Source organism: Tinamus guttatus, unplaced genomic scaffold (assembly GCF_059628265.1).
Source record: "Tinamus guttatus ecotype Peru unplaced genomic scaffold, ASM5962826v1 Tinamus_guttatus_pri_ptg000203l, whole genome shotgun sequence".
In the NCBI taxonomy this organism is placed as follows: domain Eukaryota; kingdom Metazoa; phylum Chordata; class Aves; order Tinamiformes; family Tinamidae; genus Tinamus; species Tinamus guttatus.
Window position 1 is genome coordinate 111,499 of NW_028288737.1, and position 21,040 is coordinate 132,538.

The window sequence follows — 21,040 nt, forward strand, 5'->3', positions numbered from 1 at the left end:
TTTTACCCTCTTGTTAAGAGCACTGTGTTTGGGGAGCAAGAGATGCCTCTTAGATAAAAGATCATTTTTAAGCTGTGCACTGGTTTCACTTCTGGAAACATAATTGTTTTCAAGTAAAACCCTTTCCTGGTAACCAGCTGCAAGAACTAACTGTATCATGTAAAATGCCAAACACTTCCCATCTTGGTCTTAATTGAATACGTCATGTTTTAACTTTTTTTTTTCTCTCCTCTTTAGCAAGGAGGGCAAATTAATATAAAATGTGGAATCGTGGTCATGTTTGAAATGCACAGTATTGTCATGGGAATCAGAGGGACAAGGTTTTTGCCTAAAGTGGTCAGTAGAAGAGTTTGTCTCATACACAGTGGTTGTGGGTTAGTTTTCGTAGTGTGGAGCCAGAAGGAGAAGCATTTTTAAGGTATCCACTTCCTTTTTAGGCTGCATAATTTGTTGGAAAAGGGGAATTAGCACTTCAGATAATGTGTGCTGTATTTTAGCTGCCTTGGCTAGTAACGTTTAGGATCTATCTCATCTTAGAGATCTGCTTATCATTCATATAAATCTGAAGTACTTTGTAACTGGAAATGATTTACATACGGGGAAATATGTTTCAGCTAACACTGTCAAAAGTTGGCTTGCTTCATTTAATTCAGAAGAGCAAGCCAGGACTTGAATGAGGTTTCTAGGTCATTTTGTCCTCTAGGAACCTTTTCCTTTGAAAGAAGGAGAATTGATGGACTCTAGTGGCTTTCATTGTCCTCCAGAGCGTGTCTGTGTGCAGCATTGCTGCTGTTTGGGGACTTGGGAAGGTGCCTGTGCATAGAATTAGCTGCTAAAAGTGCGTAATTTAAAAAAGAAAAATCAGAATGTGATCATTAAGTTTACAAAGCAGAGCTTACCAGAAGGAAAGAATAAGGCTTTAGATGTGTGCAAGCGCTATAGCCTAGCTAGTTATCTGCTGCTGGTGGCACCACAGCAGCTGCTGCTGGGTGATTAAACTGTTAACAGTGCTGGCTGACGTCAGCTTTCCGAGAAGCCTAGTACCGGTATGTGTGATTTACTATAACAAGATCTTAAGTTTTTCCTGTTGGCAAATGACATGTAATATTTACAAAGGTCTTGGTTTCTCTCCAGTAGAAACATTTCAGATAAAGTGATACATGAAAGGGAAAAGTAACGCTTTCATTTCCAGACAAAGTAATGCAAGGAGATATATTTTACTCTGACATATATGTGTCTTAAATCAACTGTGGCTTGGCTTTGGTAATATTTTTTCTTTATACAGATGTATCATAAATTGTTTTAAGACTCCTGAGAGTCACAATGGTGTTGACTTGCAGCTGGAATGCTAATGAAAACAGAGACTAAATGAGTAACATTCTCACACTTTCATATGAAAGATCAAAGTTTTTTTGCCTACTTCTGTTTTTTGTAAGTTTATGTGGCACTGCGTGTAAAAGCTAGTGGTTTAAGGAGACAAGCAGGCTAAGAATCCCAAATAATAGTCCTTGTAGAAAAGAGACTTATTTTCCTGACTTGTGTAAGATAAGCACATGCTGAAGAGGTTAAAGGTTGTCCATTAGTGATAACCTAATAGAAGTAAACTTATTCTTGGCCTTATAAAGGATCCATGTATAGTCTTGTGTCTAACACTTGCCAGTAGCAGCTAGCTAGGGTAAAAAGGCAGAATGAGACTAGTAAGCAGGCTTTTCTTGGTTTCCAGTAATTTGAAAAATACTTGTAAAATAATATGAGCAATATCAAGAACAAGTGTCTAATTTGGTAACTTTATTTTCTGATTCCTGTTAGCATTTTGCTCACCTGGGGTCGTATCGGTGGATTTCTGCTTAGATAAGCCTCATGTGATATAAACCGGCTGCAGTGTAGAGGCTTAATCTGAGTTCAGCTATCAGAGCTGCACTGCAGGAGATAATTTGCAGTCATTGCAGTCACTGGCAGTTCCTTAATGAAATTTCTGTCTTCCTGAAGTGTGGTGGATTCTCTTAAAGTGATGCCTGTTTACTATTACTCTTCTTGCAGATAGTCTGTCTGGGCAGGTGAGCTTTGGGGGTTCTCCGTTTTTTGGGCCTCAGTTCCTGGCATGTAGTTATGTATACAACTCTAAGCTAAAAATGTGGTTTACTTAATACTGTTCTAGTCTGAAGAATGATTAGTTACAGTGAACAAGTCTGATTACTTAAATGCTTCCTTAAGAAAGACAAATCAGATTAATAAACTCTAAAAACAGCTACAGTGTTTTTTAATGCAGTATTGTGGTATGAGACTGTCTCTTTCATATTGACGTTATGATTTTAAACAGTGCTTTGACAGCTTGTCCTTGTCAGAAATGTCATCTACTGTCTTGCCTGTATAGTCACAGGAGATGACAACTTTGTAATTAATTTTGATTAAATTTGATTGGAAAACCTGTGAAATGAGGTACAGTTTTGCACATCCTGCTGCTTTGGGATATGTAAGCTTATATTAAATTAATAGGAGAAAAAGCTCTCTGAATTATTGTGAGTGTAATGCAAGTTCTTCAGATTTTTAGCTCTGTTCAGTATGATGATTCTCTTTCTGTGAAACCTCAGTTCACAAAAATCTTGGCATTCTGAACTTAAAGGGAGAGAAAATCAGTGAAATGATCTGTTGTCATAGAATAGACTGCTGCCTTCTCTGGGTTGTGGTGGTGTTACATTAAGGAAATGTGACTGTTGAGAGAGCTGCTTTTTGTATGTGTATGGGTTGTTTTATTTCGGTAGGTTTTTTGGAAAAAAAACAGGTATTCCAATTTTCTGAGTAGTTTCTATTAATAGCTCTGTAAGCAACTCTCTGATGAAGTATTGTGAGGCAAGCTCAGCTATTAAAGCCATGTGAGAAATTAGTTTCACATGTTTTTCTAGTTTGACATTTAGTTCTTACTTCCATGTATTAGTTAAAATTAATTCCCTAATTTCTTGTCTGACCGAAACATGCCTGTGAGAGCACATTCTCCAAGATGGTTAGATCTGTAATTTTTGAACTATGTCTTAATTTCAGATGATCATAGTCGTGTAAAACTGCAGAACACAGAGAATGACTATATTAATGCCAGCCTAGTGGTCATAGAAGAAGCCCAGAGATACTATATTTTAACACAGGTAAGTAGTTCTAGTTAGTAAATTATTACAAGGATTGAAAATATGGAGGGCACTTGTTACACTGGAAATTTATATGCAATCTATATACAATGTTACATACACAAATATATGTCTTCATAATATAAATATAATCTATATATTATTTGTTGTGGCGTGCACATCTTGAATACTAATTCCTGTTTGATCGAATTGCAAACTTATTATTTCTATTTTAAGAAAAGACTACTTCGTTATGCATTTTACTGCACTTGCAGCTTTTCAAGTGTTTCTGCTCCCTCTTTTCTTCAGCTCTTCTGGAAACACATTGCAGCTATACCTTTATACCTTCATCCTGTTACTCTTGTGCATTCATCTTCTAACCAGGCAGTAGTACCAGTGTCCAAACTGTGACACACCTTCCCTGAGTTTTAACTGGTTTCTGTTTAAACTTAGAATATCTGTGCAGTATAGTTATTCTCTTGCCTGTTGTGTATATCATTCTATTAATAGTTTGTGTAAACATTTCAGGGGAAGAGTTTTTCCTGTTTCACACAATAAAACATTAACCGAGTTCAAACACTGCTTTGCCTATATGTTCTCCCACCCATTATTTTTTTCTTTGCCACACAGGGTCCACTGCCTAATACATGTTGTCATTTTTGGCTAATGGTATGGCAACAAAAAACCAAAGCAGTTGTCATGCTCAACAGAATTGTTGAAAAGGAATCGGTAAGTAATAGTAGGCATTTAATGTAAGTCGTAAAGCAAGCCACATAACTTTAATCCTGTTGAATGCTTTTCAACTATGTTTTATTAGGTCTGATTGATAAATCTATTAAAAGAATTAACAGACTTTGACAAGTGTACAGCATAGCTTTTGCACATATTTAACAAAGTGATGAAACTGAGAGACTGAGTTCAGTTCAGTATAACCAGCATGTGACAAATAAACATTCAAAAAGATGCAAGAAATCTTCCAGGAAAAGAGACTGTAGAGACAAAACTACAGTGGAGGAGAAGCTAGTTTAAGATTCTCTGGGATAAAACAGAAGGTAGGAGAAAAACCTTTGAATTCAAGTATCTTTAGATTATTCTAACAGATTTTTTTGTTTATTTGTATAGGGATCTTACCTGGTGGTAAGAGTGGAGCCATGCTGCTGCCACCAACTGTCAAACAGGCCTAATTATTTTTTATTATTTACAAGAGATCATGAATATGAAGAATATGTAAATCTCTTGGTGTAGTTTTTTTTCCTATTGTGCTTAAAGCCGCTGTGGGTTTCAGCTACATTTTTTTTTTCTTCAGAGTTATTTTGTTAGCAGAAAGACTCAACTATTTCATTAAAAAAAAATCACATACTTTGATATACGCCACTTTTTGGGAGGGTAAAGTCAGAGTGCAGGCAAGAGGAATACAGGAAGTGTGATAGTTTTGCATTGCTTTGTTAGTTCATTATTCAGTTTTACTAGAACTTTCCAGTGTTAGGCAAGACTTCTGCAACAAAAGATTATTTAATCTTACAATATTTGGCAGAACATGTTACACAAAATCTGTAAATGTGCAGGTGTGTACATGGGAAATGGAAGAGGAGATATGTTAAAATAGCTCAGTAGATAGCTCTCCCTGTTGTTGGTGGAAGGAGGGGGACAAAAAAGGGGCAAGATATGTCTTGAAAAATACTACAAGCCCTGAGAGAAAAGCAATCGGAAGCAGATAAAGCCTGAAGATGTAATAGCACTTGAAACAATTGTAGTAACTTGGTTGTAAGAGTTGCAGACTTTCAGAGTTACTCAAACTGGGGATAGGAGTATGTACTTGAGTTTGATATTGTGTAATAGATTCTCCAAAGTTGTTGATATGCAGCCCAAGATGCTAAAATGCTTACTTGTTTTTTGAATAACTTAGGTGAAGTGTGCACAATATTGGCCAACAAAAGAAGAAGAAGTTATGACGTTCAAGGAAACAGGATTCTGTGTGAGGCTAGTATCTGAAGACATCAAATCCTATTACACAGTACATCTACTGCAATTAGAAAATATCAACGTAAGCTTTTTCTCTGTCTCTATGGCTGCTACTTCCAGGCTTAAGGAAAAAAATTGTTGGAGATGTTTAGCAAACTGTCACTACAGGTTTGACTCTGACTTTGCACTGAAAATTTCAATGTTTTTTGCGTCTGATAATGTTGAAGGTGTATGTGTGGCATATGGGCAACAGAGCTGGATCTGTTTTAATCTGTACATTAAAAAGGAGAATAGCTTCAACATTCTTAATATTTCAGTTTTCACATAGGCAGTTTTTGACATGCTGAATGTTAATTGATGGTAGTGCTGATTTGAAGAGGAGCTGTAAGAAGTATCATAAGAGGAGGAATCTAGGAACTGAAACTTACAGCTCTTTGAAATACCAGAAATCACTTGACAATTAATGTTTTTATAGAACTCTGCCCTTTTTCCCCATAATTTTAGTTTAGCTAAGTGCCTTTTTTGGGGGGAGGGGGAAGGGCCCGGGGGGTAGATATCACCTGTAGATAGGTAACTTTACCTCCTCTTGCTTACCTCCCGTTTTGTTCTACAGGACCAACCGTCCTTTTATCTTAAAAAAAATAACCACTCTTGACAATTTAATGAAGTTAAGCTCAAAAAAAAAAAAAAAAAAAAAAAGTTCCTGGCCTGAGATTGGGTTGGAATTTGCTGCTTCTGTTTCAGAGCTGAAGACAAGATTGAAGAGCTTGTCTGTCCCAGCTGTGTCTTGTAAGATATTCCATCTCCCTATAAACCTTGTCTTGCTTTGAAAGTAATTATATGGCAAGTTTCATTCAAGGTTATTGTGGTAGTGGATTTGGGGAAGGAAAGTTTGAAGATGTTAAATTGCGTCTTACTTGTGTGACCAAGCCTTGATATATTTGGTCAAAGTTTTTTGAGTTTATAGTAACTATTCGTGATACTTTGTGATGCTGCTTGTTAATTTGAAACATCTCTCACAAGATTAACGTAATAAAATTTGGCATGTTGCTGCCTGGTTTAATCAGTGTAAGAAGAGAACTGGGTGAAATTCTGTTCTAGTCACCTGAGGAATTCCTGTTCAGTTGGTCTTTTATTAACAGCAAAGGCAGAGAAAGGAGGGATGGTGCTGATAAGCCAGTGGCTAAGGGGGGAAAAAAACCTCACCGTTTTTGGAAACCTGAGGCAAGTCTTCCTTATTATCAAAAATATTTTGTTATTCTGTTAACACAATTGTCTCTAATATCAGGCGTCTTAATTTTTCGTTTAAGATTAAAGGAGGGGGGTGCAATTCCCCAGACGGATGCAGTTTTCATGAAGTGTGGATGTTTGGACTTAATGTTAAAGCCCCGTGTTTCTGGAAAATGGAGAAATCACATGGGAAACAGAACAGCTTATTATTGCTGACCTTTGGGGGTTAAGCCATTAAGCATTTAAGTTTTTGGGTTTGCTTTGAACTTGTAGTGCAGGCTCTTTACTTCTGTATCGAGCTTCTTGATTTATGCACCTCAGTTTCACAGATATTTAGCAAACTTACTCTATTAAATTTTTGTTTTAGTTCTTCAGTACTCTATAAAGCTCCACACATATTGATTGCAGAGAATATTTTTTAATACAAAACTACAGCTTACTTGGTTATGTACATAGAAAAAAAACCCTTAATTTCCCAAATAATGCTGCAAAGTTTTAAGTGCAGCCATCTATAAGAATTTAATAAATATGCCATAAAACTTGTTAGAGCTGAATATTTACAGTAACTGTAAATATAACCATTTTTCAAGCTATTCTCTGGGGGGACTTGATGAGGGAAGATTAGTGAGAAGCTGAGCTCTGTCCCACAAGGAATATATGATGACAAAGGCAAATGCTGCTGCTCTGCACAAGCTCTAGTATTTCTACAACTGTAGAATTAGATTTACTGTCTTTAGTAAAAACACTTCTGAAATCCTTTCAAGTAAACAGTTCTTGTTACTGTAACAGTTTTAATTCATCAGCAATGTAGAACTCCAACAAAGTGCCTGTTTCATGGTTTTAGCTATGGAAAAAGTCTTCTAACTATGTAATTTAAGAGAAGTTAGAAAAACAAGTGAGTTTTGTTAAGGTTTACATCATGCCATTTGGCAGTTTCGGGTTTGTTTTTGCTTTGATGGCTGTTATACTGTAAAACTTTGGAGGTGATGTTTATCTTTCCAAAACTTATCTTTACAAAAATTTAAAAATGTTTTTAATGTGTTTTGTCTTGCCTTTTTTTTTTTTTTTTTTTGCCTGACATGGTCTGCAGTTTAGAATGCAGAAATCTGAGGCTGCTGTTCTCCCCTGGTTCACTGTGTATCCTGGATCGTTTCATGTCTGTAGATGAAGGCATCTGCCTGCCTTTGCCCATGTCAGAAAGTAATGAGAGAGAAGATTATTCTGCTCGTGTTAAATATAATCATTTATGTAAGAAATTATAGCACGTCTGTGTCTTGAAGCAAAGGCTCCAAGTGTGAGAGAAGATGTTTCTGAGGGAAAGAGGACGTAGGCTCGCTTGCATGTCAGTGTTCTACAGATTTCAAGGATGTCACTTCGACCGTATTGACGTAGAGATGAGTACTGGTTATAGGAATCTGGTTCTCCTGTTCCTCTACCCTGCAAAGTTGGTTGTGGTTTGATCATCATTGGCCTGTTAGCGTTGCCAGCTGTCGGGGAGAGCTGGCCAGTGTGGTATTAACTTCATGAGCTTATTAAGCTGGGATGCTTATTTACTGGAAGATTATCCTAGTATTTCCTGAAACTTGACCTTGGTTTGACTCACTTTCTTGGAAAGTCCTTTTGTTTGTTTATTTAAATGTTATCTGGTGGCTATTCTAGGTTTTCTTTTTCCACTATAGCTAATCTTAAGGAATAACTCCTGGGAAAAAGATGTTGTGAATACTGTAGAATAAGCTAGTTTTCATTATCAAGTAATAACATTTTTGCTGGCTGTATCATATATAAAGTTATGTTGCCTAGCTGAATCTTGTAGTTCAGCTTTTTTTCTTTTATTCTTTAAAAGAATATCTAGTTTCCTAGATAATATTCCTGGTAATATTAAATAAAACTAAGTGTTTGTAAAGTTGCATTTAGGGCGATCAGTGGTTGAGGGTCTATACCTTTGTGGCAGGAGCTTTGCATGACCCCCACACAAAAGAAGAGGCTGGGCATGGTAGGCTTGTTGCTCAATACTGGAGGAGAGGTCTCTGAAAGTGGTAAGGACATTCCCATAAAGGCAGCACTTCAGCTGTGCAGCTTGACTTCCAGGAACCCATTTGAAAGAGCTCTTTTGTTTAACACAGAAAATGTGGGATGTTGGAAATGCGCAGATGGATTTGGCTGTGCCAGTAAAACCTTCAGGTTCACAGCAGACCAGCCCATTTCAGTGCTGTGGAACAGGACTCTTAGCAGTAACTCAAGAGGTGCCAAGTTTCAGAGAGTATAGTATCAGAGAGATAGAGGTAAAGCCTTTAATGGTAGGAGGAGAAGGACCAAGAATAATTCTGAGTTAGGGTATCTATTTGGATGAGATTCAGTGTTCTTGTTCTTGTGGAGATACTGGCCTTCGATGTAGTCTGAGCAGGTTGTCACTTGGCCCTGTGTCTGAACAGAAGGTAGAAACAGATAGTCTGCCAAACTGTCCTGTGTGGGAGAAAAGGGTACAGGGAGCAAATGAGTTGATATCTTATGGCATGGTCCCTCTGTGTGTGTGTGTGTGTGCATACATTATACAGCCTGGAATTAAGACTATGTACCCTTGTTTTCAATAGGTAAGTGCCCTTTTTTTCCTCTCAAGGAATAAGAGAGACTGTAATCTGGAATGCTTTATAAGAATGTGTTGGGGGATGTCAGAGATGATAAGGATATTGGCTTGTACCCCATCAGTTACCATTCCAAAGGATCATCTAAGTCTAGAAGAAACAACTTTTAACTTCTTTTTACCTAGTATGTGTATATAGTTCTTTTCTTCAATCACTTTCTTGTGTTTGTATGCATTATTTTCTTTTAGAAATGGAGAAAATTGCTTATAATGTTTTTGTTATAATTTTTTTTATTGTTGATGAAAAGGAAAAATTGCTCTTCTGGAATGCACCAATAATTTAAATATTGCACTCCAACTTTGTGGAGTCTGAGATTTAAAACTATGTGGAAAATAAGCTGACTTGAAGGATTAAAAATAACTTTTCTGGGATTGTTAAACTACAGTCGTGATAAAAGATTTTTTTTTCTCAAAATCACCAGGGCAAAAAAAAAGAAGGGAGATAAGGGGTAGCATTTAACAGCAGCTCTACAGATGCAATTCAAATCTGCCATCAGAGCTTTTCAAATTGACACATGCTGTGCTACTGTCATGCTGCCACCAGTACCTGCAGCTAGTTGGCCATGTTAGGAGAGAGGCAGAAAACAGCGGGTGCATTTAGCATCTTTCTTGCGCACATAAGGAGTAAGTATTTCCAGGAGAAGCCCTGTTAGGCATCTGCAATATAGCTTCTTCTAGGCCTTTACCAAGGCTTTTTCATAAAGCTTCATGCTGCTGTCAGTGGTGTGGGCAGTGTCCATGAGATAGATGCCAATACTCCTTGCTGTTAAAACTTGTGCTGAACAAGAGTGTTGAGTTTACGGCGCTAATAGTTGCATTATTTGTTTGTTTGCACTTCTAGAGTGGCGAGTCCAGGATGATATTTCATTTCCATTATACTACGTGGCCAGACTTTGGAGTTCCTGAGTCCCCAGCATCGTTCCTGAACTTCTTGTTTAAAGTCAGAGAATCTGGGTCGCTTAGTCCTGACCACGGACCTGCCGTGGTTCACTGCAGTGCCGGGATAGGACGATCGGGCACCTTTTCCTTGGTGGACACCTGTCTTGTGCTGGTAAGTGTTTGGCCTTCCTCCTTCTCATTCCCTTTCTCCTCCTGCTCTTTCCCCCTCTCTCATCCCCTCTATGTTTTTTTTGGTCAGAATGCTTTAAAAGTGTTGAAGCAGACCAGTCGATCTGTGAAAACTTAGAGGCATTGTGCACTGCATCCCCCCACTCTGTTTTGGGGGCAGGATACTTTCATGATTTAGAAATGCGACTCTAAGTAGGTTTAAAAATCCGTCTTTGAGTACTTTATTTTCAGTTTCCCGTAAAAGAAATAGTGTGTTTTTGTTTTTTGTTTTTGTTTGTTTGTTGTTTTGTTTTTCCCTTTTATATAAGATGTCATATGAGACTATCAAGATTATATATATATATATATTTATATATATATTTATTTATATATTTATTTATATATATATATATATATATATATATATATATTTAGGAAAGTAAATCCAGAGGTCTCCTTCTCTAAGCGGTAATTATTCAGCAGCTCTGACTCGATCAGAAAACTCCGTGCGAGTTGGGCTGAGAGCTCAGGCTGCCCGTGGCTCTCCCGAACGGAGCAGGTACCGGACGCACTGCGCAGCCCTCCTGGGAGGTCCCCCTGGTGGCCCCTCGCACTGTCCCATGAATGAGGGTGTCTCTTATGCCTGCACCCTGAACCCTGTCATCTGTAACTGCTTATAATTTGGATGGGTTTGAAATGGTAACTAATAAAGTCCAGAGCTTTTCTCTTTGGCTGTGCTTAGCAATAGCAAGAAGTACAGCACAGGGCTAAGTAAAATGGGATTTAGTTAAATTAGAAAAAGCAGTAATCCCATGTTTTGGGTATGACCCCGATTTTATTTTCTGTTCTTCAGTTTTCCTTTTTTTTTTTGTGTGTGTGTGTGTGTGTGTGTTCTAAAAAAATGTATCTTTTCATGCGAGTATCCATTATTATTCAAATATTAAAGTACAAGTTACTTGATTTAAAAACACAACAATACAGAGTTGATGGAGAAAAATGTGTATGTTACCTTAAATAACAGAGGCTCTCCCATATTCAGTGACTCCAAATTGCTCTTCCATTCAAGGGTACTAAGAAAAGTTAGCGTAGCTTTATGGTTCTTATTATAACTTTGAAGCATAAATACATGCCTGAGTAAAATTAGGCTTACCTAAATTTCTTAATTTTAAAATTGACTATTTTGGTATAGACTTATTTGGATAATATGTGATCATGGATTTATTCATAATAAATTTTAATTAAATACATTCTAAATTGTTTTCACAGAAGTAATCTGTTTGAAATGTTAATTTGTTACATAACTAATAGCAGCATGTGAAGAAATTTTTAGTTTGAACTTTGACTCATGCATTTTAACTGTACAATATATATTTTTCATTTATCTGTGGCTGTGAATTTTTAAATGTAAATCTCTTTACAGATGGAAAAAAAGGACCCATTATCTGTAGATATTAAGAAAGTATTACTGGATATGAGAAAATATCGAATGGGACTTATTCAAACTCCCGATCAATTAAGATTTTCATATATGGCTGTAATAGAAGGAGCAAAATTTATAATGGGGGATTCAACTATACAGGTAAATATTTAGCTGTTTTATATCTAAACAGGAGCAGTACCTTACTAACAATAGATAATAATGGACTCTTAAGTTATTTTAAAATACAACTTTCTGGGATTTAAATAACTTGGCCTTTTCATTACGTGCCCAAAAGGTATTGGGGTGTTTAATTGGCACTTTCTATTAGCTGAACTTCTAATCCCATATTTTTGTCTTCTCTGAGATAAAATGTAAATATAACTTGTCTGTACTATTATTTTATAATAGATTTTTTGAAAGGTAAAAGTAATATTTGGAATCATTTTGAAAAACGACAAGGATCAGTCTTTTTTTTTTTTTTTTTTCTTTGCTAGATAGTTTCCCAACACTAAAAATGCTTTTTACTACAGATAAGGATTATCAAGAAGTTAAATTATCCCGAGCCTCTAAACTTTGTGTTATTCTTAATAGAATCTAGGCCAGTGTAATTTTTTTTTCCCAGTATGGCTTCCAGTAGGTATAGTAGCTACTCTAACTATAGTATACTTTTTTTTTATTTGCTGGGGCAAGGGAGAGGGGAGATTGTGTAACAGATTTAATCTGCTTTCATCTGCTAAGGCTTTTGTATTTTGTTGACTTTTTGAAATTATGAATGAAACTGGTAAGTTAAAACACGTCTTCTGCATTTCTGGTAGCTGCCAGATTCTTCCCTGTGACAAATATTCTTTGGCATAGCGTGAAGTAAGTCACTTTACAGCTCCACTAAGCAACACCAAGGCAGCGTGATGTTAGTCTGATATCTGCATCTTGTGACCGAAACGCTGCCTGATTCATCTGAACACAAACAGTAACTTAACCTCCTGGTTTTCTGGAAGTGGCTTCTGGTGGTCTGTTCATCTTTCTGCTTTGTGTATTAAAAAGCCATACTTAGAACTGAGCAGCTTCATTTCCCACATTTTGTCCATCTAGATTACAGGATTTCTTGTTTGTGGATACAAGAAAGCATTGTCAGCTCTGAATACTGCTTTCAACTACAAGTGTGTTATTTCTCAACACTAAGAACTTGCCTAAGAAAGCACATTCTTCTATTTTCTCTTTTATTTTGGGGACCTGGTCGGGTGTCAGATGACCTTTCCTCAGCCAGCCTTTTCTGTACTCTCAGTAGCTGTCCTGGCCTCAGGGTCTCATACAGATAATCAGTTCTTGTATTTATAAGAGTGTTTCTCATTTCAAGGCCAGCTAGAGCCTTTTTTTTTTTTTTAACCCATAGGGAAATACCATCCTTCAACCAGACAGAGAGCCTATCTACTCCTGTCTGCTAGTTATGGGGCGGGTGTGAAGCTACTCAATGTAACGCTGCAGTAAAACACGCCGGGTGTTCCTCTCTGGCTCCTCCATGGGTCTCTGAAGTTTCTAAACTGTGCCGGTAAGGAGAGGTTCCGCTATGTGCTGTGCTTGCTTTCAGCTAGAGGGCTGCAACTGCAGTGCCCATATCAGGAGAGGAGCCCATCCCCTCGAGTTGCACCTGTAGGACTTCTAGTGTGACACGAGGAAAGGATCGCAGAGTTTCGTGGCTTTTGTACAAGTGGCCTGAGAAGGTCCCTTGGTTCATAATTGTGTTACATACAGCACTGCATTGTATGAGAAGTGGGGCAAAGGAACATAATAACGTCGCCACTTAGATGAAACAGCTCCTTGATAAAGCAAACTAACCATTGTTTCCACAGTATGGTAGAATCACTTGTCATTAGGCGTTCAGAAAAAACAGTGATACCTGAAAAACTAACTGGTGGCTTCCAGAGGACAAAGAATGCTAAATTTCATAGATCTGTTCTATTTTGTAGCCAGAAAACAGGAATGATACAGTTTTGTCCTGTAACCTGTGAATCTAAAAATTCTCTGCTGTTCCTCTGTCAGCTGCAGATTTTAACATACCTTTTTGTGTCCCCATTCAGTCCACTGGCAGCACGGGCTCTAAACCTCAGCTTCCATTCTGAGATGTAGAAAAAGGGATCCTGGCAGAAGAGAGACCTTCTGACAGAGCTGATGGAGTGCTTGTGTTTCTTGGAGATCGCACCATGTATCAGTTCCTAGAAGTACAAAGATAAAAACACATTGCTAGAAAAAAAAAAAAAAAGTACTAAAATAGGAATAGCAAAGAGGTGAAGAGGTGGTTTTGCCCTTTGTAGGACTTTGATGTTTGTAATGCCAGCATTTCGGCTAAGAAGGCCAGAAATTCACGAGCTCTTATGAAACTTCAGAATCCTTCCCTTCCTGTCTGTCCAGAAATGCTTGAACGGCTCTCCTCACTACTTTTATCTGTCAGTAGTAAAAAGACTTGTAAACACTATCTTAATTTTTGATAGTCTTACTCTTCCCTGCCCGCTAATCTGCTTGTCTAAAACCCCCGTCCTTTTATTATTTAAACAAACAAAAAAAAGTTCTCCTGCTCTTTTGGCTGCTCTTTTGGTACCTTTGGATGTTGCAGGAATTAGTTAGGTGTTTCTTTATCTAACGAGAGCTGCTTGTAAAGAAGTGGTACGAGCTCCTCCAAAGCATGGAGCAGCTTTGCCCTAACAAAATACTCCTGAAGTAAAGAAAAATTGTGCTATGTGCTCTTTTGCAGCAAAGTCCATTTCTTGGCAGATATATCACTTTTGTCTGCCTGTGTTAAGATAGCACACTGACATGTAGCCAGGCTGGGGTTTACTTTGAAAGAAATGACCTTTTTTACTTACCAGTCTTTTTTCATGAGCATCCTTGCTGGTGCTGTGCTAGTCCATCACATGCAGCCAAGAAAGCAGTGCTCACTGAGGGGTCTCCAGTAAAAGTCCCATAGCTTGTTTCAGCCCTCCCTGGCACACGGGTGGCTGTTCATGGGGATCACTGCAACATTTGGTGCATCCAGAGAGTACGTGGTTGACTTACTAGATTTTCCCTTCAGCACGCATGCATCCACTGAAACTTATTTGTTTATCTACATTTGTTTTTTATCCTGATCTAATAGTTCCATTCATCTCTTGTTGTGACTCTTCTGTGGGAGAATGTCTTGTGTGGAGATAATATTTGGTGTTAAAGATGTTTGAAATCTCTTCTCCCCGATTCAGAAAAGGTGGAAGGAGCTCTCTAAGGAGGACCAAGCACCGAGTTCTGAGCAGTCTCCTCCACATCCACCCAAAATAACAGAGAAGTACAATGGCAACAGCATAGGCCTGGAGAAGGAAGATCAAGTGGAGAAAATAAATGCCGACCTGTCCAATAAAGTTCAAGATATAACAGATGGAAGCATTGAAAGGTAGGCAAAAAAAAAAAAAAGAACAGAAGGGAGAGATACTCCTAAGACAGGTCAAGTTATTGTTATCTGCTTTTCTTACTGGAGGGAAACCTCCATTTAAGATCTTTTTTTAGCAGAGAGAAAAGAAAGGTAGTGTTTGAGGTTTTTTTTTTTTTTTTTTTTTTTTAATATGCAACTTCAGTTATTTCTTGCGATTAGAAGTTGTACAGAGGTGGAATTATAAATAAGGGTCCAGAGTTGAAGCTGAACTTCTTGCTGGAAAGCATTTTCCAGCAGTCTGTGATCTCTGCACAGTGCACATCACATAACTGCTGGTTGGAGAAAGAATGCCTGATACTTGAGAAGCACACCATTTCTCTTGCCTGCTGCTTTCTGTTTAGTGACTGCAGTGTCACTGAAGCCATATTTTACTTCTATTTTTACCAGATTTACCACTGTTGATAGAGTTGTGTCGCTTAGCTGTGATGTGAGCTTCACTTTTGCGGCCAAGTGAGCCTGTCCCGGGTGCTGATGTGTGAACCCGTGGCTCTAGCTCTGAGCAGGCATGAGGTGTGGCCCTGGGAAGAGCCCTGGGCGCCGCAGAGCCCCCGGGCCCCCGGCATCAGCGCCCACGCGCTCCGGGTGCCGAGAAGCAGCTGCCCTGAGCAGATAGGGAGGGCGAAACTCCTGAGGGGTAGCTGGGCGGGATGCTGAATGCCCTAGTGCTCTTTTTATCTCTCGTACTTCAGCATGGAGCCCTGCTGTGTTTTGGGGAGGAGCGACGCTGCGTCCCTAGATAACTGCAGGGTCCCTGCGAGCAGGGGGCAGCGAGGGCGCCGTGTGCAGGGGCCGTCCTGCAGACGGGCTGTGCTCTCCGGAGGGCTTTACGGAGACCTGGCGACAAGAATTGGGAGAAGTCACTCGTAGGGTAATAGCACACAAGTGAGTGTCAGCCTGGGTCTTTGATTAAGACTTAGCTCACAGCGTAAGACAGGCAGCATCAAATCTGCAGACGTGCGTAGATGAGGATCAGTGTACCAGAGAGGGTAGTGCTAACTCTGCATGCAAACATCTATACCCGTACTGCTTTTAGTCTGTGCGTGCAGGGTCTTGCACTGTGCATCCGAGCAGCATCCACGCAGAAAGCCTCAGGTGCTGAAGGGGAGGACTATGCTCGGATGTTAGATTAAGGGCAGTTATTTACTTAGGACTTTTACTTCGTGTATATCATTTACCAACTTTATCAGGCTTCACTTAGTCTTGATGTGCAGTTCCAGATAAAACAGATTTTTTTTACACTTTCATGCTACTGTGACAGATGGGTTAATTACCAGAAATATACTGGGAAGAGAATTTTAGTTTTACTGTTGTATTACGGACTTTTCCTGTTCTGCAACTGAAAATTTACCTTTTCCCTCTCTCCTTCTCTCCAAGTACTGTTCGAAAACGGCTGCGAGAGGATAGAAAAGCTATCACAGCACAGAAGCTGCAGCAGATGAAGCAGAAGCTAAATGAGACTGAAAGAAAAAGAAAAAGGTGGTTATATTGGAAACCTATTCTCACTAAGATTGGGTTTGGTGCATTGATTTTAGTTGGAGCTTATTCTTGCTGGAAAATGTATTTTCAAGAACATTCCTCGTAAGTAAACAATAAGCCTGTCTGCTGTAGCAGATAATCGTGCTGCGAGGTAGTGGCTAGGGGTCTGACTTAAAAGCAGGAAACTCTTTACACCTGGAATGGGTACACACAATTAGGAGCAAACTAGAGCAGTAATTCCAGCTGATCACATGTCAACATCTCAGGACTCTCTGCTGCAGGTACTTAGGAAAATGAACTGTTACCCCCAACAAAGTTGGTTTGTTCTTTTTGTTTTGTTTTTGTTTTTTTTGTTTTTTTTTCCACTTGTATGACCAGGTACAAACTTGCTGCAACTGTTTATACACTTTTAAAAATGGTGTTAGACCAAATCTCCTAGGTAAACCCTGAACTCGGAGTTTAGCTACTGAAGATTGTCTGGGTTTTAATTTACATGCCTGACATAAGCAATAAACAGTATTGTTATTATTTACATCATTAATGCAAAGAAGTTATACATAAATGTGTGTAATGTGTAATGTATTAGTGACGTGAACATAAGCATTTTATATTCTTATGACCTAGGATAAATATATTTTATAATTGCATATTTAATCTTTTTGTAGTTTACTGTACTTTTAAAAGCTCAGTTTGTACACATTTCTGACCAAAAAGAATTTGATTTTGAAATTAAATGTTAATTTGTGCATGAAAATGACAGTGCAACCATTCCCCATATTTTGACTCAGATTTCTGAAATGAGCAGCTAGGGGGTCTGATGAAGCACTTAACAATTTCTTTTTGTTAATTTGCATTCCTTATTTATTTTTTGTAGTTTTCGTTATTTAAATAAGGCTTGGAGATTTGACTTTTTTTTTAAAGCTTTTGAGAAGTTTGCCCCCACTGAGAAAGCCTACTGTTCAAGTGATTAATGTATTCAGACTTCAGCTCTTGTTTGAAGCCCAGCATTGTTAAAGTTCTGACATTCCATTAAATGTGAAACATGATGTTTTGTGTGTCTATAGATTTTAATTGCTCCAAGGAATAAACTTCATTCGCTAGGCATGGGCATAGAAAGTGCATCAAAGAAAAGTCTGACTTCCAAGGGTGGTTTTAATTGAAGAGAGATGTTGTTAATATCCTACTGTAGTCAGTATTTCCACTTGTCTTGGGCATATCTGTAACTCCATGAAGTGTGGGAGAGCCACCTCAAGTGGTGTTTGGGTTTTTCCCGCCCTGCTGCAGAGGTGAGGTAGCAGCAAAGCCCTGAGCGGTCTGTCTTGGGAAGACTTGTGCCAAGATCCCCTCGCTGTTACGCTGCGTGAGCCCCTGCCTTGTGTTCTGGGGCAGAGATTCTTCCGGAACGGTGCCGCAACACGAGTCGCCTCTGCCCTTCTCTCTGAGTGGTGGCGCTGTCTGTGGCTGTATCTAGCTTGAGACCTGGTGTCTTCTCTGCTGGCCTGCAGCGAGAAGCCTGGTTTATGTTCACTCAAATACGGTCTTGCTAGGTGACATTCGAGAAGTTGTTTTTCTCTCTCCCTTGACGTACGCTGATGGAGGGGACGAGGGCAGGTGCCCTTTGGGCACCGCTTGGATTTGGAGCCAAGAAGTGCTCGGCTAGGAAGTGATTTGTGCCTCCATCCAGTGCCCTGCAGCCCGGCTGGAACGTGCCAGGCGTGGGGCCCACATGGGCCAGCACTCACTGCACAGAGCAAAGTCGAGATTCCCACTTTGAAATTCTCATTTCACAATGGCTAATACTGTTTACGTAGTAAACAAATGCACAATGTCCAGATAAAGAAGAATAAAAACAAAACAAGGGCGGCTCCTCAGGAGATGCCGTTCAGAGCATTATTGATTAAAACCAGATAATTTGGTCACGTTAGTGACTCACGGGTTGCTGTGACGCTCTCAGGTGCAGGCAGCTGAAACACTTCAGGGTGGGTTGCAGTGCTAACAACAATAGTAATAACTCTTGGTTAACAAGAGGCTGGCAGAACGTTTTTGATGGTGAAGACTGAAGATTTTTCAGTATTTGCTCTACTAATCCGCAGTGGAAATGTACGTGCCTTGCAAAAGTTATGTTGTCCATGAAAAAACACATGGAATGCAAGAGTGCTTTTGTAACAAATATTCCAGATTCTAGGTGTTTAAAAGCAGATAGGGAAAAAATGCAAGAGCGAGCTTCCCTGAAATAACATTGTTACTTCCATATTCAACATGAAAGGAATTTTCCTGGGCACCCTACAGCCATTAAGCTCTGTGTATTGGCAATTCAAAACCTTTTTTTTTTTTTTTTCCCTCCTGTCCTCCTTAACTCCATTCCCTAAAATTTGGCTATTCTGTTCTCTTTTTGTTCTTTCCTTGGTCATGGGAGCAGGGGGTGTGTGGGATGCTCTTGTTGTATGACATCCTATGTTCTCGATATGATGTAGGGCTGCGTGTGAAACAGCTAATGTGTAAGAGTTGATTCCGCTACATCATTAGGTGCATTTCCAAAGCCTAATTGTTAATTAGGAGTGTTGCTCAAAAGTGTTCTGCACTCAGTCTGTCACTGTGTGGGAGTAGGAAGGGAAATTAAGCGTTAGATTTCTAAGTATCTTCCAGGAAATGATTTGGATGAAACCTTATTTTCTGGACCATCAGTAGCTGCCTCAGGACAAAATTAGCCTTCCTGCCTTCTGTCCTTCAATAAAATGTTTGTGAGAGGCGAGCTGTGTGATACTCTTGTTCAGTAGAATTTCAGTTTAAAACAGTTTTAAACAACTTGAATGTTAAATAAGAACAAATGTGGATTAAAATGAAGGCCTGTCAGTGCCTGGGACCTATGTTTTAGGAGATGCTTAAAGTGTAAAAGGGGGAAAAAATCCTAGTTTCTGGCAAGCTGCAGGTTGTTACTTCACTGCCTCTGAAATGTTGAACTTTTGGTTCAAAAATCTTATGGTGATTTGAACCCTTCACTCGCCATCCTTGTTTTGGAAATATTGTATTAACCACAGTATTTGCATAGCAGACTTCTTAGCATTAGATGAGTTAATGCTTTGGCAGCCAAGTGCACACTTTGCCCAAACCGTGCACGTTTCACAGGATTTCATGTGTGTGTGGGGGCAGATGTGGGAGGACCTCTCCTATCGCTCTGCGGTGTTGAGCTGCCTCGGGGAGAAGCCCGAGCGCGCGCGTGCCGGGCGCGTGGCGACGTGGGCTCTGCGGGGCCCGGGTAGCTTTCAGGCTAGCCAGCGCTCACCGAGCTCTTGGCTCTTGGATGCGCTCGCTGTGGGCACCGGGCTGTAACCTGAGACTTGGCGGCTCCAGCCGCCAGCGGTGATGAGAGCAGAGCCCTTCCGTCAGCAGGGGCTTAAGCCACAGGGATGAGATCTGCAAACGCGACATAGCATACAGCCTTCCTGTTTTCTCTTGCAGTGTTTTAGATCAGTCTTTTTTTTTTTTTTAATGTATTAAAAATAAATATGTTCAAAAGTGTACCTCTGTCTGAGTCTTTATTTAAATTGGAAGCATTAATATTTGGAAGAATTCTTTAATGTTTTAACTGACAGAAATCTGCTGTAAATCAAGTAGTGTTTATAGAAGGTTCAAGCGCTTTGCTTCTAGCTCCCTGGGTATTTTGATGCTGTGAATAGCGAGGTCCTTTTACGTGTCCTCAAGCGCAGCCTAACCTTGCCTCAGGACAAGACGTTCCGTGCTGGAATGGCTCCCATGGCATGCACAGAACTTGCCTAGGAATAATTCTTTGCCTGCTGCTCTGCCAGGACTGGCCTGCAAAGGCCCGGAAGGCAGTGGCAGCGCCTTGAGGTGCCGCCCTCTCTATCCCTCTGAGGTGGAAGAAGATCTCCGCAAGGCTTGCAATTAGGTGCAGGAGCTCTCCGGCAAGTAAGGTGCCTAGTTAGCCCGTTACACTGTGGAAAATCCCTGTGGAAAAGCACCGGCGTTGCCACAGTACGGGGTGGTTACTACAGCGAGGGCATGAGCGGCTGCTTTGTGGCTTATCGCGAGTTGCAAACCCGTTGTCTGTTCTTGCTCTTCCTTTGCACTGTGTACTGAATCGGTGACTCTCTTTTGCGTTGTATGTCGCAGGCCGAGACTGACTGACACCTAAGCCCTCGAGACTTGTGAATATGCTGCAGCTATAAACTGCAACTCATTGACATGCAAAGCAAGACATGACCCCTCTTCGGGAACAAAACTGAGGTCTAATAAATACTGAGAAGACCTCAATTATCTGTTTACAGCGTAAACTCCATCCAAGGGATGAAGAATACCACCAGCATGCTACTCGGCAAAACAGAATACTTTGCTGTCTTGTTTTTTATAATGCCTGTATTAATGTAGAAAGATGTAAAAGAAATAAATTAGAAAATACTTTGTTTTGTACTGCCATTCTTATTGTATTTTTATATGTTTTTGGCAGCATTAAATATTTTTTTAAATTGACAACATGCTGTTGTGTGCGCATTATGTTAGGAAGAAAATGTTAAGAGAGTCTTGGTGGGAGGGTAAAGGGGGATTTATATGTTATCTGAAGACTTCCCAGTTTCCTCTATGACTGGAGGAATTCCAGAAATATTCTCCATAGAAGGGTCTTCATACAAGCACTCCCACAAATCTGCTGCCAAGAACTGCAGTTGGCCAGGAAC

The 21,040-nt window shown here is 39.6% G+C and overlaps 1 protein-coding gene across 2 annotated transcripts in view; it reads left to right on the forward strand.

The window, feature by feature from the left end:
• The window catches only part of PTPN2 (protein tyrosine phosphatase non-receptor type 2), a 28,377-nt gene extending 7,537 nt beyond the window's left edge, over positions 1-20,840 (forward strand). For both annotated transcript variants that reach the window (XM_088524060.1, XM_088524061.1), the window contains exons 3-10: positions 3,040-3,140; positions 3,750-3,848; positions 5,026-5,163; positions 9,794-10,003; positions 11,420-11,578; positions 14,647-14,834; positions 16,248-16,349; positions 20,481-20,840. In XM_088524060.1, the coding sequence (XP_088380186.1) occupies positions 3,040-3,140; positions 3,750-3,848; positions 5,026-5,163; positions 9,794-10,003; positions 11,420-11,578; positions 14,647-14,834; positions 16,248-16,349; positions 20,481-20,502 (1,019 nt within the window). In that variant the 3' untranslated portion in view covers positions 20,503-20,840. The remainder of the gene's footprint in view (positions 1-3,039; positions 3,141-3,749; positions 3,849-5,025; positions 5,164-9,793; positions 10,004-11,419; positions 11,579-14,646; positions 14,835-16,247; positions 16,350-20,480) is intronic.
• The last annotated feature ends 200 nt before the right edge of the window (positions 20,841-21,040 follow it).